Genomic DNA, 14,829 nt, shown 5'->3' with positions numbered 1-14,829 from the left:
AAACAGCAGCAGCTGGACCAAACCCTGAGATAAATGCTATTAAGGCTGGCATTTGGAGAAGTCTGCAGGGCCCTAAAAATGGTACGGGATATGGTCTATAAATGGGTTAAGATAAAAAACAGTTAACAGATACCTTATCCAGGGGAGCAAATGCATGGTCCAAGGTTCTGGAGCTGGGACCTTCACCACAGACAAAAGCCCAGCTCTGCTGCTGCTACTCGGTGGTAAGAAACTTGGTTACCTACCAGGTAAGGAATATTTAAAGCCCTCAATCCAGGGAGGATCACCGGTCATGGTAGCTGACATGCTATCAACTGTCTCTGACTATTTTTTTCTGTCATGCCAGAGGGTGCAGACTAAATAAGATCTTACCACTTAGGTCACAGAGAGCACTGAAGCAGAGTGAGGGACAGGCAATGCTGGATTCCACCGAACAGCCTGCTACAAGGATCAACGAGTGATCCTTCCACAATCCTACACAGTGACAACCTCAATTCTGAAGAGAGAAGGCAATCTTTTCATTACTATCTATGTAAACACCTTTCAGGTTAGTGAATAACTCATTTAAAGGTCCCAAAGAATGATGTCTGTAGCCAGGATAAAACATATCCACTATCTGTGTGGATGTGGAGTAAGCTCACTATTAACAAAAAGAAACAGAGTGCATTGCACAAGCCAGTCCTAACAGACAATGTACCAACTCTTCCCCATCTTCCCTGGTAAACCTGCCCTGCTTTATTCTGCAAAAATACATACACAAACTCAGCTCTAAAATTCAAAAATAGTTCGTATGATTACAAAAATGAACAAAACCTCTATCCAAATAAGTCCAAAAAATTGGGGGGGGAGGGGAGGGGGAGGTTGAACAGGACAGATATGATGTAATGGACAGGTCAATATGTAGGTCAGATCAGATAAATCAAAATATTCTCATATGAACACAAAAACTTGGAACGGTTGAAAAATTCCATCACACACACCCAAATTCCCCACACAAAGCTTCACCCTGGTGTTTCCGATGCTGGATTAATTTTCTTGTATCAAACGAGCTCCCTATGTAACAAAACCTTTGTAATCTGTGAAAGATCTAGGTACAGCAAACAATACTTCATCTACTGAATTTCACCATAACTTCATTCGTAATGGTGCCCAATTTATTTGTTTAAATATTTCATCATTCCATAAAGGTAATTTTAATTCTGAAACAAACCATTGATGCATTTATCTCCTCAGCAGCTAAACCACTGGGAGGAAAAACAGGAAACAGCTGGTCAAAGGTGAAGTGGGATGAGAAATATGTTCAAAACCAAAATAAAAATCACTTAAACCTGATCATAATTTACAAAGGCTGGATCTGCAGTTTTTCCAAACCAATGGCAAAGAAACACTGTGCAAGCTAAACTAAATATTCCATGACTCACAAATGCTTGCTGAAGATGAAAGTGTGAAGAACTTTGTGTGCTCAAAGGAAGCATTCAAACCCTTGTAAGCCCATCTCCAACCTGTTGGTTAAATGAAAAACAAAAAAACACCTCTATTTCTGGACTGCCAGGGAATAATAAAAAGTAATATGCTGCTGGTTTATTTATGATCCATGTTACATTTCCTGCTCGTGGGTAATGTCTACCTATCTTTTCTACAGCCTCAACGTGTTAAATGACCTGCTGTTAACTGACCAAAGCCACCTTTATGCCGGTGGCAAATCACTAGATGGCAATGAAATCTTCACATAGCAAAAGATTTTGCACTCCTGTGGCTCTCCCTGACTGTATTTTAAGTAAGGTAAGTTTCAAAAAAACATGCCAGAATACAAGTTAATTTCATAAAAGGGGTATATTCTGTATACTCATGAAATATTTTTTCCCTTTGAGATATATAGATATACACACACGCCACCTAGTGCAATCCCAAGTTTGTGAACCACAGACAGGAAGGCCAATGTTATGGTTCCCATGGCAACTGTAATGAGCTTCTATAATGTAAAATATCTTACACAAACACAGAGTCAGAACTATAATGGCCTCAATTCTGTAGCATGATACTGTTAAATCTGCAAAATTACTCAAGATAAATTCCTAATTTAAAACAGAGAAGACTGATGACAGTTTTCTCTCAGGGGTCTTTTTCTTGCTCCAACTCACAACCACATTTAGACCAATTCTCCATGGCTCAGATACATTCTTATGTTTTTGCTTAAAGATAAACTATCCAGAGTTACCATTCAGACCTTTATTCAGCCTAGAAGTATTTCAGTGTTGATTAGCTACATACCTTAAAAAAAATTTTTGCTCTTATGCATATAACTCTAAAATTACCAAATATTAGCAGTCAGAGCTGGTGGGAAAGTGTTTATCTTTTTTTCTATTCCACTAGAAATTTAGGATATGTCTCATCCACAGGCTACAAGGCAACACACAGCTTCTAAGCCTGCTGAGATAAAACAAAATTTAGCCACAGCATATGGAGAGCGTTTGGGAGAAGTTTATCTTCTCCAAAACCTGAGCTCACTTGCTAACAACTGCCTGCCTCTCAGTCTATAGAGCACATGAGATCATCCCTTGTTTGTGAAACAGCCAGGACTCAGATTCAGGTCCAGAAGCAGGACTTCCGAGCAGCACGGTAACATCAACAGCGAATAACAGCATATGCAATTGAAGGGTACTGAAGGAAGTTTTATATATCAAGTTAATGATCGAACCTGAATTATATGAATTATACATATTTATAGACAATATTTGTAGTTTAAAACTGTATTTCTAAAACTGCTTAATGTAAGTTTGGCATGTATCTCTCTATTACAATGTTTGATGTAAAACTATGGTTCCCATGAAGGCAATAGCTCTGTTTTGCACACACTTCTTTTTCTCCTTCCAAATAACTTTATCCCAATAGGAGATTTTAAATAGATTACAATATGACCAGGATTTCACCCATTCTCTAATACTTGAAGGGAATTCCTAAAGACTTTAAGAACTAAGACTACTGTAACATGAAACTAGAGCAGCTCATAATACATCCTTTGTTTCGCCCAAACTTTATTAATGAAGGTCTGTATCTGTTGTGATTTCATGAAAACAATTTTTACAGTGTCAGGAGAATAAAATAAAAATAATTATGAGAATACATAAGAGAAGCTCACGTTATTTTACTGTGGATTCAAAGTCTAAATGGTGACAATAGTCAACAGGCATTACGATTGCTGAAAAAGCTAAGGGAAAAATAAGAAAAATCTCCTATTTCACAAGAGTTAATTAGATTATTCGGAGTCCTGCAACAAGTGCATGTGGTGACTTCTAGATGAAAATAAAACTTTTCATTACTGTTGCACATGTAGGTAACTGTCTTTGAGTATTTGCTATACTAAGGAAATCTTAAGTTTTTACAATAAGTGTCATAATTTCAGAGATAAAAAGACTTCTAAACTTCATACAAATGGGAAGACAAGAATATTATCTGTAAGAGTGATCCCAAGCAAATCCAACATACTTTTCTCTCTCATACTCAGCTAAGGGGTTGATGAGTGTATCTTAAAAGCGAGTATTCAATCTCAGTTCAAAAATTACGGTATCTGGTTACAGTTCAAAACCTTAAAAAAGTTTATTTCCACATAATTTGCAGGACGATATGGGCACTGTCTGATACATGTGTTTGCAGGTAAGGAATAGCTTCTAACTGTACAGTTTTCTAGTGAAATTATTAGGAGAATTAAAACGTAAAAAAAGGGAAAAAAAAAAAAAAAAGAAGAAAAAAAAAAATAAGAAAGAAGTTACGAATGCCAGGGCTGAATATTTATGTTTCCAGCACTGCCCCACTTCCGACATTCCTGCTGAAAGCCGTGTGCTGTCACACCGCCCTGACTCACCCTGGTTCCAACTGCTGCACTGATGTAATCGGCTTTGGTCGGTGTGGGAGCACCCCAGAGCTGTCCCTGGATACTCCCGCTCACATGCACTTGGATAGTACCTAACAGCTATATTATATTCAATTGTTATTTCCTTTTTTAACTTGCCAACAGTCTGTATTTTCAAGCAAAATTCTTTGTGACCAGAAGCTCATAACTATACTATATCAAATAATTTTTCACAAATAGAGAAACCAAATAGCTTCGTATCTCATGGATGATGCCTTAGATACTGTGACAAGTGTAATTTTAGAGTAGAGATTTTTCCTGTAAGTCCTTCTTGAAATTTCATACTGATAAGATACATGCCTAACGATTATTGTCGACCCAAGCTTACTCCATTTTAGAAAACTTTCTTTCTAAAAGATCCCAAATAACTGTAGAAAAGCAAGATAAATTAAAATGTATATGAAATCTCATAAATTCAGATTTTAATTATCCACTAACAGAGTGATCTTTATATGGCACAGTTTTTATTCACTCATACCAGAGTAAACAATCCAAACTTTTCAACAGTTCATATAAGTAATGGAGATAACTTGGTTTCAACTGAGAAAGAATTTAGAAGAGTGTCCAAATCTAACACTCTAAAACGAACACTTTAATGTGCTGCACGGAGATTTTCTAAAACATATCTTCATGCTTCTTTACAGTTAATGAACAGTCACTAGAAGGAAAGTCAGAAAATGTGGAAAAACTGAAGGCATAATATATTGCTCTTGCCAAGACTCCCACACTATTGGCTCTAAATACCTAAGTGTGCTCACAGCTAAAACTTATTGTTCATATTTTGGCCCAAAATTGTTAAAGCTATAAGGCAACTGCAAAATAATAGAAAAAATGAAGATATTTATCTCTAATTCTATCACACATTATTCTAATAAAACTGACTACTTTTACAGACAGAGGGTAAATTTTCTATTTTTAAAGCTAACCTTTAAAACTGGAATAACTCAACCCAAAGCAAATATAAGTATAGAGCTTCATTTCACAAAATTCAATTTATTTTTACAGCACTTACTGAAGGGAAAACATAATTTCATGCCTATTTGGCTTCTCTTCTGCTTCCCTGTTTTTTTTCCAAATAGTCAATTTTGATCATGAACTTTTTTCTTTAAACAAGACTGCAACTCTTATGCAAAAAAGCCCGAGAAACACAGGGTCCAGGTAGAACAAAAACCAGCTCGTACACACCTACCAACTACTTCAACATGAATATAAACCTTTATGTCTGAAAACATGGTAACATTAATAACAGGCAAAATACTCACGCACAATCAGATAAAAACGTTACTGCTAGAGTGGAGGAGAACTCCAACCACTTACAGATTATTTGCTTTATGTCATTTTTTTCCATGTAAATTCCTTCCAGTGTATTGGACTAGAAATTTTATTTCAAAGTGGAAAAACAAAAAATCTCAAACCCCAAATTTGTCTGTAATCCACAAAACAGAATGGCAAACTTTTTTTTTTTTTTAATGAAAGTACAAGTGTAGCATAAACTATTGCAGAAAGAGCAGTGCCACATTTTAGGTATGTATGCAAAACTGGGAGGGAAAAGAGTAAAAGTCCATTTAAAGAATTCCATCTTTTTAAATATGGAGCAAGAAGGAAAAACCTGTGGGAAAACCACATAATCCTAACAGAAAGATATCAAAGCAAATCTGGACCTGAAATTCCTACAACAGAGTTCAGCAGAATAACCTCACTACTAAACTTCTATTCCCAGGTGATTTCATGTGGCCACTCCAAGCTACTTCGTGTCTGTTCTACCAGATCAGATCAGTTATCTGAGGGAACCACAGCACACAGACAAGGACTCTTATGCTGCTTATTATTATAATTAGTCTAGAGGGTTCGATGATTTCAAGTTTTTGTTTCACTTCTTAAAATCAACATAGACCTCTTCATTATATAAATTATGTTTTGACTACACTTGAAACAGTAGTATCTTCAAAGATACTACAAGATAAAAAAGAGGGTTATACTATTTATTCTAACAAAATATTAACAATAACAGGTTGCAATTAATCCAACCCCTGAGAAAAGCAAACAAAAAAATGTTCTCCTGAACATACAGCATCACTAACCCTTCCTTTGTTCATAAATGTATGTTAGCATTTGATGTAAAGTGCTGCTGTATTTAGTTAATGCAACTGGTTGTCAAAACAGTCAAAGCAGATGTTACTTCCATGACTGATAGTGAAATCTCTATCTATATTTTCAGAAATGCTAGAAAAGCATGCAACATAAAGATATACTGACCACAGTTGCTGATACACCTCTGGCAGGGAGTGAAGAAGTTGCAGGGGGAGGAAATCGAGCTCCCTGTAGGTTCAGAATTAAAATTAACATTTGTATTAATTACAGAATATTAATTTTAATTCTGAATGTATGCAGAATTAATAATCAATTAAAAAAAAATCAGACAAATACTATATATTAAGCAGGAAACTACTTGTGCTGGGCTCTGTTTCTTTAAAAATACTATCCAAGGTGACTATTTTAGATATCACACCAATAAAACAGGATAGCAAAAATTTTTTATCTCCAAATCTTTTTTCTCTCCTTAACTTTTTGTCAACAGATGCCACTGACTACAGCTCAACTTTAAGGAAATAATGAAATCTTAATGTAAGACTTCTTGTATTAGCCATGCATAATCAAAGATCCTTGCATAACACTGATTTTACACATGAATCATAAAACTACTATGGACACTATATGTAAAAAATACTTGATGCTAACAAATGCTGAACTACTATACAAATTCATTACATTAACGATGAACTATTCCTACAAGATAAAGCTATAATAAAATCATTATTCTATCTGGAAACAGATGTGGAGGAAATCAAGGGTTTTTTTAATTGTTGCCCTATTAGTATTTGGCATTTCAGTAGTGCCTTAGAAGCTACAAAGAGTGGGAGGTCTATCAGTGTGCTCACGTCTATCCGAGCAGTGTTAAGCGAGCCAGCAGAATTCTTGCTTCTTAAAGCTCAAACTACTGGCATTAGGAATGTAATTACACAGCAAAGATGGTACTGACGCCTACAAAATAAACTTAACTAAAGAATTCAGCTATTAGGCATTGCAACTATGTCGTTGGAGCTGTCATCTGGAGATCTCAAGGTCACTTACCTTGTTTGAGAGAATCACCCGGTGGTGGTTTACTGAGCTGCTCAAATTTAGTATCTTAGACAACGGTGGACCTGGCTACTTTTGTTGTATTGCATTACCACTACTGGAGAAACTCCATCACATCAGGAAACAAAGCAGCATACTTCAGCACTACAAACCTAATACCTCACAGACACAAGTGGTTCAATGATCCCAGGAACTCTGACTTTTGTAATTAGCCAGATTGCTAATACGATGCAGCTGAGCTGAACCAAAGCAGTGGATAGGTTGTGCCAGATCAAGCAAAGCTAACTCCAAAGCTTGCACTCTCAGTATTTGTTTCTGGCAAATTCTTTGCATTTGTGACATATTTAACATGTACCAATGTGATGGGCTTGCACTGTTCCAACACAGACAAACTAACTTCTCACAAATGGACGCAATAGCCATGTTACACACATCCATCTGATAAGGGCAAGTACTGCACCATATATAGCTGCAAAAACTGTGCAAAACTAGTAAAAAGCACTCAACATAAAAATCTTCTCTCTTCCTACAACACATATATTAAACCCAAAGCAGAGGAGTCTAAATCTGCATATAAAATATCTACAAACATCAATCATACACTACATTAAGAAAATATATAATTTCATGTATTTTCTATATAATGCAAACCCTCAGTCCCACCTTCCTATGCAGGGAAAGAAAAAAAGAAAAAAAACCATTGAGCAAGACAACAGTCCATTGCATTTCCTTCATTAGCACTAGAATTTTTATGTAAGGGATATGCACAAATGAGACCCACATTTTCCTACTTAAAACATAAAGGTCTCTATTGTTCCATGTTACACCAGTACTGCTATGAAAACTTAATTTCTCCAACTTTTTTTTCCCCTTGAAGAACAGAACTACTGTTCCCTTAGCTGTTCCAAACAGAATGCATGCTCAAAGGGTGAGATAAGGGGAAAGAAAGAACAAATTACCACATTCATTTACTTCTTTCTCCTTCTTCCTTTGATTATTAACATGAAAGCTTCCCGCAAATGCTCATAATTCATTATTTTAACCCAGTGCGTATGTTCAACAGGTCCATATTTGTCACATCCATTGAGAGTTAATTTCTTTGTTCGTGTAAAAGCCATCTATAATGCTAATAAGCCATAAACATATAGAAATATTATTGCAGAAATACTTGACACTAAAGCGACAGAAAAATAATGCTATGAATGACAGATGCATATTATACATAAAGAGATTAAATACAAAGGTTAATAAGAAGAAAAATATTTGTAGTCACTATTCAGAAGAAAATTTAGAAACATGAGGCTTTAAGCTTTCTCTTACCATGATAAAACATTCTGTGCATTATAATTACAGAGTACTTTACTGTGCCTGCTACTCTTTTGTTCATTTGTAGTCAGAACTTTTCCTATTTAAATAATTATTCAGTGAGTATTTACTACACTTATTTCTAAGTTTCTATATGTACTACAAAAATATCTTCTAATTAAAGCCCTCACACCCCAAAATGTTATACATTCAGTGGTGGAAACCGGTGAAACAGGCATGCATGTTACAAGCTAAGGAACTCAACTCAAATTGGAAACGCCCAATGAAGAAACCTAAACACATCCTTCCCTTTCCATACCTATATAAATGAAAATTATGATAGAATATTCTCCCTTCCTTGCCCCAAAAAAAACTCATAATGAGAATACCAATGTACTGAGCACACCTCATGTTAGGCAAATACACGGCTCATTCATCCCTTCATGGGACCGTGACTCTGCACCACACAGGGCATGTGCTGTACCAGCATCTTTGTACTTCCACTGACCAGGACACTGAACATCACAGTCATGAACAGCATCACAAACCTTTGCAACCTAGTGCAGACACCTGACACACACATGTTCATAGAACTTTTCAATCAACTGATAGTTTCTAGGATATGAGGATATTACTGGAGGGCACAATTGTCACGGAGCTCCTGAGCCACCAAGTTGACTCTTCTGTTATCACTGACAAAATTTCATATAATCCATTTCATCAATTTTATGGTTGGACTATACGATTCTATGATTCTATACAATCAAGTAAGTTTTCCTCCATGTCAGTCCTACTGAAAACTGTTGCAAAGTCTGCACACTAACCGCTAGAAGTTTCTTCCAATTTTCAACCTACGCTTATTCATGAGCAGTTTATAAGCGTAGCTGATCTGACCAAACTCTTATTTACCTTTGTTATTTTCCCCTCCCTAGAGCTTATTCACACATTTTAACAGATAAAAATCACACCTCCTTTTTTTGCTAAGCTCAGTAAACCTCTCTTTTCCTCTTCTTGAAAGTTTCTCTTGCTGTGATCATCCTGCTGGTCTTTCTCAGTAGTCACATTTCAGATGAATCCCTGAGAATCAGCGATCAAAACCTATTTAAATTCTACCATCACAGAAAATATTTTCCTACTTAAAATAATTTGCTAAGGATGTGCTATGTCATTTCTAAAATAATAATTTATACATTAATGATTTCAGTCTAAACTTAGAATTTTTTGTATTATCTAATTTAAGAGAAAACTAATCAGGGCAATATGAACATATTAAGATAAGTTTTTCAACTATTACATAATGTTTAAATTATTTGCAAGTGTAGAAGCATTATAAATATCTGTAACTTGGGGAAAATACTATGCTTTTTCAGAGAAAAAAAAATCACTGTGATCTAATACTGCCACTTATCATTTTATACAATTTATTAAATGAAATTATTATATCATTAATACATACATTTATGCCTATATTTCAACTATGTATATCTATAATATATATTAGTACATCTACTTTTACATATATGTATAAATATAAATGCATATTATATACATTTTCTACTTAAAATATAAATATCTATAAAATGTGTATATATTTTTATATCTGTATATGGGTATATTACATTCTTATCTAGAAATAATAAATATCAATATATAAATTTATAAATGCAACTATGTATAAATAGGTAATTATATACATTTTATATAGATACATATGTATATACGCACATATGTATGTATACATTTCATAGAGATAAAAATTATACATTTTACACCATGCCTATTTTAAAATGAAATGAATTTTAAGGGATGGGAATACATTCTTCTAAAAAACAGTGTTCAACATAAGGTTCAACATGTTTAAGTGATATATCCTATTCAGTGGTACTAAGTGATCGCTAGATGAAGGAATTTTTTTTTAATGAAAAGGTCACCAGGGTATCAAAACTTCCAAGGAAAAAAAAGCGCTGCAAACCAACGCTATGAAAAGCTTACCTCACACCATAAAGACTTCTCAAGAAAGGAATTAAATTCCCATTTTATTAAGGACTGAATTATAGTTAGCTGTTCTGTCGTAATCCTAGAAAGCTTCAAGCCACTGTTGCTTCTCCTTTGCTCAACATAATTCCAAGCAACGGTTCCTATGTGCCCTGAAGGTAAAGTCCTAACAATTGCTCTCGTTCCAGTATAAACTGATTTTTTAATCTCTTTATCGTTTTTACAGAAACGCCTTATTAATAAAGTAGAACGTTCCTTTTTGTTTCTAAAAAACTCCTCTTCCATCTCTTCACAGTTATCATTACAGTCTTCAAAATGGCTCAGAAAGGACTTTGAGGGCATCCTTCCAGTAAAGTTATTTCCATAGAAGGTGTGACCTGAGCACGCCACTTTAACTTTTCGTGGTGCTCTTTCCAGACATAAATACTTATCCCTTAAAGCATCTTCATACAACTGCTGCCCATGTTCATTCTCACAACTATTTGTCAACTCCATTAATCCACAAGCACAGGCTGGGGATCCAGTGGTGCTATCATCAACAACACTTAATGGCTGCAAACAGTCACCCAAAATGAAGCAGTTGTGTGAACTGCACAGAGCCCTTGATATATTCCTTTCACTAGCACAATGAAAGTGAAAAAAGGCCACTTTATCCATGTCATTGCTGTCATTCTTATTTAGTGCTGTCTGGCTTCTTAACGAAGGGCCATTCATTTTCAGCTGAATTTTGGCAAGCATGGCTCTTTCCAGTGAACCAGGAATTCCAGTTTCCAGGGATGCCTCTCTCCCTGCTAAAGGATCACAAGATTTATACAGTTGGCTGCACAGGATATCGCTCTTGTAGTTCTGTACAATGTTACAGTTAATGTTAAGAAATTCCACTGAATCAGGGATGGAGCTGTTCCTCTCCCAGAAGTTTTCATTACTATTGTCATTAGTCAGTTGTTCTTTCGCCAGAGAGAATATTTTGGGCACTGAGCCCTTAAGACTTTCCTCTTCAAGTCTGTGTAAGTATGAGAGAGCATGTGTGCTTTGACTTCCCGGGCTGGCAGTACGTCTTTTTATAACACTGGTGTCCAAAGCATTTTCAGTATTTTCATCTCCAGCTGACTGAGAAGGTATCACTTTACTCTCTGCCACAGAGACGAGAACAGACGCTGTCATTTCCTCAGAGGTCATCCTGACACGGTCTTTAATTGCTGGATGTGTGTCTGGGATGGGGGGGAGGCGTGTCTATCAATGGTCACACCATTATTTTAGTCTAATAAAAGATTCAGTGCTAAATAATCAGGGAACACATGGTAACATACACATTGACTAGTAGTTCTTTTTGACCTGGGTTTTAAAAAAAAGTATTTTTCTGACTGTTGGACTACTATGCTTTTCTAGCCTTGAGTTATTGGCATGAAATACACAAGTTTTCAAGCCAGCTCCTTATTGTGATGTAGTCATTTGGCTTGTCTCTTCCCATGATTAATTTTTCTATCATATGTAGCACACACACTGTTGATCCAGGTTGTAGAAGATGAACAAACACATGATCCATGTCAAAGACACATCTCCTGATAAAGCATCCAAAAAGTTGGTTTTCTGTAAAGAGAAGAAAAAATACATACATATTGAACAGAGCCATTGCAATAAATCCACCATCATAACTACAAAACATTTTTTTAATGTAAAACAAAGGAATACAAAACAACAGAATGTAATTATACTGAGAACTAGAGAATTCCAAAATATGCATTTAAATCTGTCTTAAAGTCTCATTTTACAATTTAGGGAAATCATAGTCATGTTTTAGATATTTAAATAGCTGCCTTTACTATGGAAAGCTACAGAAAAAGGAAATGTCTTTTCTATAATTTTTCTGACTTACAGCCAGGATAAGTCAAAATATTTGGAAGAACAAAATCATTTTTAAACCTACACTGTCTGTTAAAACTAATTACTTTCCTGTTCAGTACTGAAGTCTATCACAACTACAATTGTTTTGATATTATGTGGGGTTTGTTTTCATTAAACTTTATGTTGTTTCTGTGGAAGCATGAGGAAAACACAATATTTTTGCCAGCAGATTACAACATAAAAAACATGAAGGTAGAGTAGGGTAAAAACTGAAATATTATCAATAATCTTTTTGACTCCTTTACTTACATGCCTTAAGCTAAAAAGTAAACCTGCCCTTCAACTTTGCAATTAATTCTCAGCTTCTTTCCTGCAAATAGCATGGCAGAATTAAATCTTGGAATCAAAACATAAGAGGTTACAGATGGTTCAACAAAGGAAAGAGAAGAATAAGAGAGACAGATCCAGATAAATCATGGTGAATTAAACTAATTTATGCTTGTATTTCAATTTATCATATTTAATGTTTAGAAACAATAAGTGTATTACTAAAATGTGAAAAATGAAGAAAGTTCTATTAAGGTCTAAGTTTACTAAAACAGTCTAAAGTCAATAGAAACAAGCAAAAAAAAAACTACTTTGAAACTTCGGTAGCACAATATATCACAAAACTGGGGCAAATCACTGGGTAGGTACAACAACTAGAGATTACTGAACTCATCAATCAAATATTGACCCAGGCACTATCTACATAAGCAGAAGAGACCACCTTCATCAATTCAGTTCATGCAATTTACCTAAGCATGATAACTAAATCATCTGTAGTTGATAAAACAACTCGAAATGATGGGGGAGGAGGGAAATCAGGAAAGCTGAATAATGAAAGTAATCTGAAGTGTAAAATCTATTTTTATACTCTTGTCAAGGAACTATGATTAACAATTTTATTTTAAATCACTTTAGAGTGTCAGGTCTTATTTTTTTTTATTACTAATCTTCATCTAAAAGCAGTTCAGCACAAATCAAAAGGTAAAACACACCCTTTAGTTAACAAGATACGCGATTTTCTCACACAATGAAATGGAAAAGTGTAACGAAATGTATCATTTTCCCTGCCCATCACAAAGGAAAAACAAATTTAAGAAAAATTACATTTCGCTACAAATCTACGGCTTCAAAGTGGTCAAGCCAGTGAACAGTACTCCTTCTTCAGACAGTAAACACATTGGGGGAGAGGGGGAAGTAAGATTTCAATCAAGACTGACATTTTATTGGTTTGACAACAGAAGAGAGATCAGGGAGGATCGCAAAGGAAAGTGACAGAGACAAAACAAAGAGACAGAAGCTTTACATTCTCCGTGCATTACAAAATGCGCTTGCATGCCAGAGCAGCCAGAGGAGAGCAAAGACGGGAAACTCAGATCCTGTACAAGAGAGAGATTTAGCACCAGAAAGGAAAATACAAGCTACAGTTCATAGGAAAGTTGTGTAGGAGGAGATAGCAGCAGTTGGATAGAGTGGCAGGGACAGGACTTAAACTGAGGTCGCATTACCAACACAATTCACAGAGCACCCTATAAAATACTGCAACTGCACAACTGTAGAAGAGATACTATGAGAAAACAAGATCCAGGGAATTCTGTAAGACTATAGTCCCTATATCATTAAATTTCATTAAATTGTACCCTGAAGATCATTTTAGTTCACTTTCTTCAAGCTTAACCAACTTAAAAAAAAGCAACAACAACAAAAAAACAACCAAACAACAAAAAAACACCAACCAAACAACAATAAAAAACCACCACCACACACTTATGCGCACACACATACAAGAGGAAAGTACCTCAGCAATTATTTTTATCATTTCCTACCCCTTCCCCCTGTCATCCTTACTCTTCAAAGCAATCTCCAGAAAACAGCTTATGAAACTTTGTGCCACTGCACACCTGAGGAAAACTGCAAGCAATCCATCTAGAAATGACCCCATCTTACTTCTTCTGGCAACCATTCTGTGCCTTCAACTTCAAATCTACACACGATGATGCTGACCAATGGAGAAAGATGCAGGAGGAGCTACAAGGAGAAGCAGCTGTATTTTTCTTGTTCTACTCTTAAGTTTCTTTGTTGCTGTTTCAAACTTGTAAAATGTTTAAAACACGTACATGAATTAGTAACAGCCTTCAGTACTGATTTTTGAAGGATTTATGTCACCTATCAAAACATCTCAGTCTGCTGATTCATCTTTCCTGTTTGCACCAGAAAAATTCCAGGCTATCAAATGAAAATACAAGCCACTGAAATATATTCATAAATGTACTCCCTGTAGTATTGTTAGCCAGGAGTAAAAATTAATTGAATGGATTGTCACTGCAAAGAACATGCTGCTTATTACGCAGGTCAACAAATGAAATTCTTACAAAACAACATCACTCCATAAGGCAAAAAGACAACATCATTATGCAACTTTAACATCACACAATGAATTTGAGATCACAAAACTGACCATGTATGTTAACTGGAATTTTTTTACATTGTTCTTCATGGAGAAACATTATTATTATTATTATTATTATATATAATTTGTTGTTGTTGTTGTTGTTGTTGTTGTTGTTGTTGTTGTTGTTGTTGTTGTTGTT

The 14,829-nt window shown here is 35.3% G+C and overlaps 1 protein-coding gene across 6 annotated transcripts in view; it reads right to left on the bottom strand.

Annotated features, from left to right (window-relative positions):
• The window catches only part of PLCE1 (phospholipase C epsilon 1), a 158,776-nt gene that overhangs the window by 118,378 nt on the left and 25,569 nt on the right, over positions 1-14,829 (bottom strand). For all 6 annotated transcript variants that reach the window (XM_082052587.1, XM_082052590.1, XM_082052588.1 and 3 more), the window contains exon 2: positions 10,346-11,938. In XM_082052587.1, the coding sequence (XP_081908713.1) occupies positions 10,346-11,527 (1,182 nt within the window). In that variant the 5' untranslated portion in view covers positions 11,528-11,938. The remainder of the gene's footprint in view (positions 1-10,345; positions 11,939-14,829) is intronic.

This window comes from Streptopelia decaocto, assembly GCF_964273445.1.
Source record: "Streptopelia decaocto genome assembly, chromosome: 5".
Classification (NCBI taxonomy): Eukaryota; Metazoa; Chordata; class Aves; order Columbiformes; family Columbidae; genus Streptopelia; species Streptopelia decaocto.
Note: the sequence above shows the minus strand (reverse complement) of the source record. Positions and strands in the feature narration are given on the sequence as shown.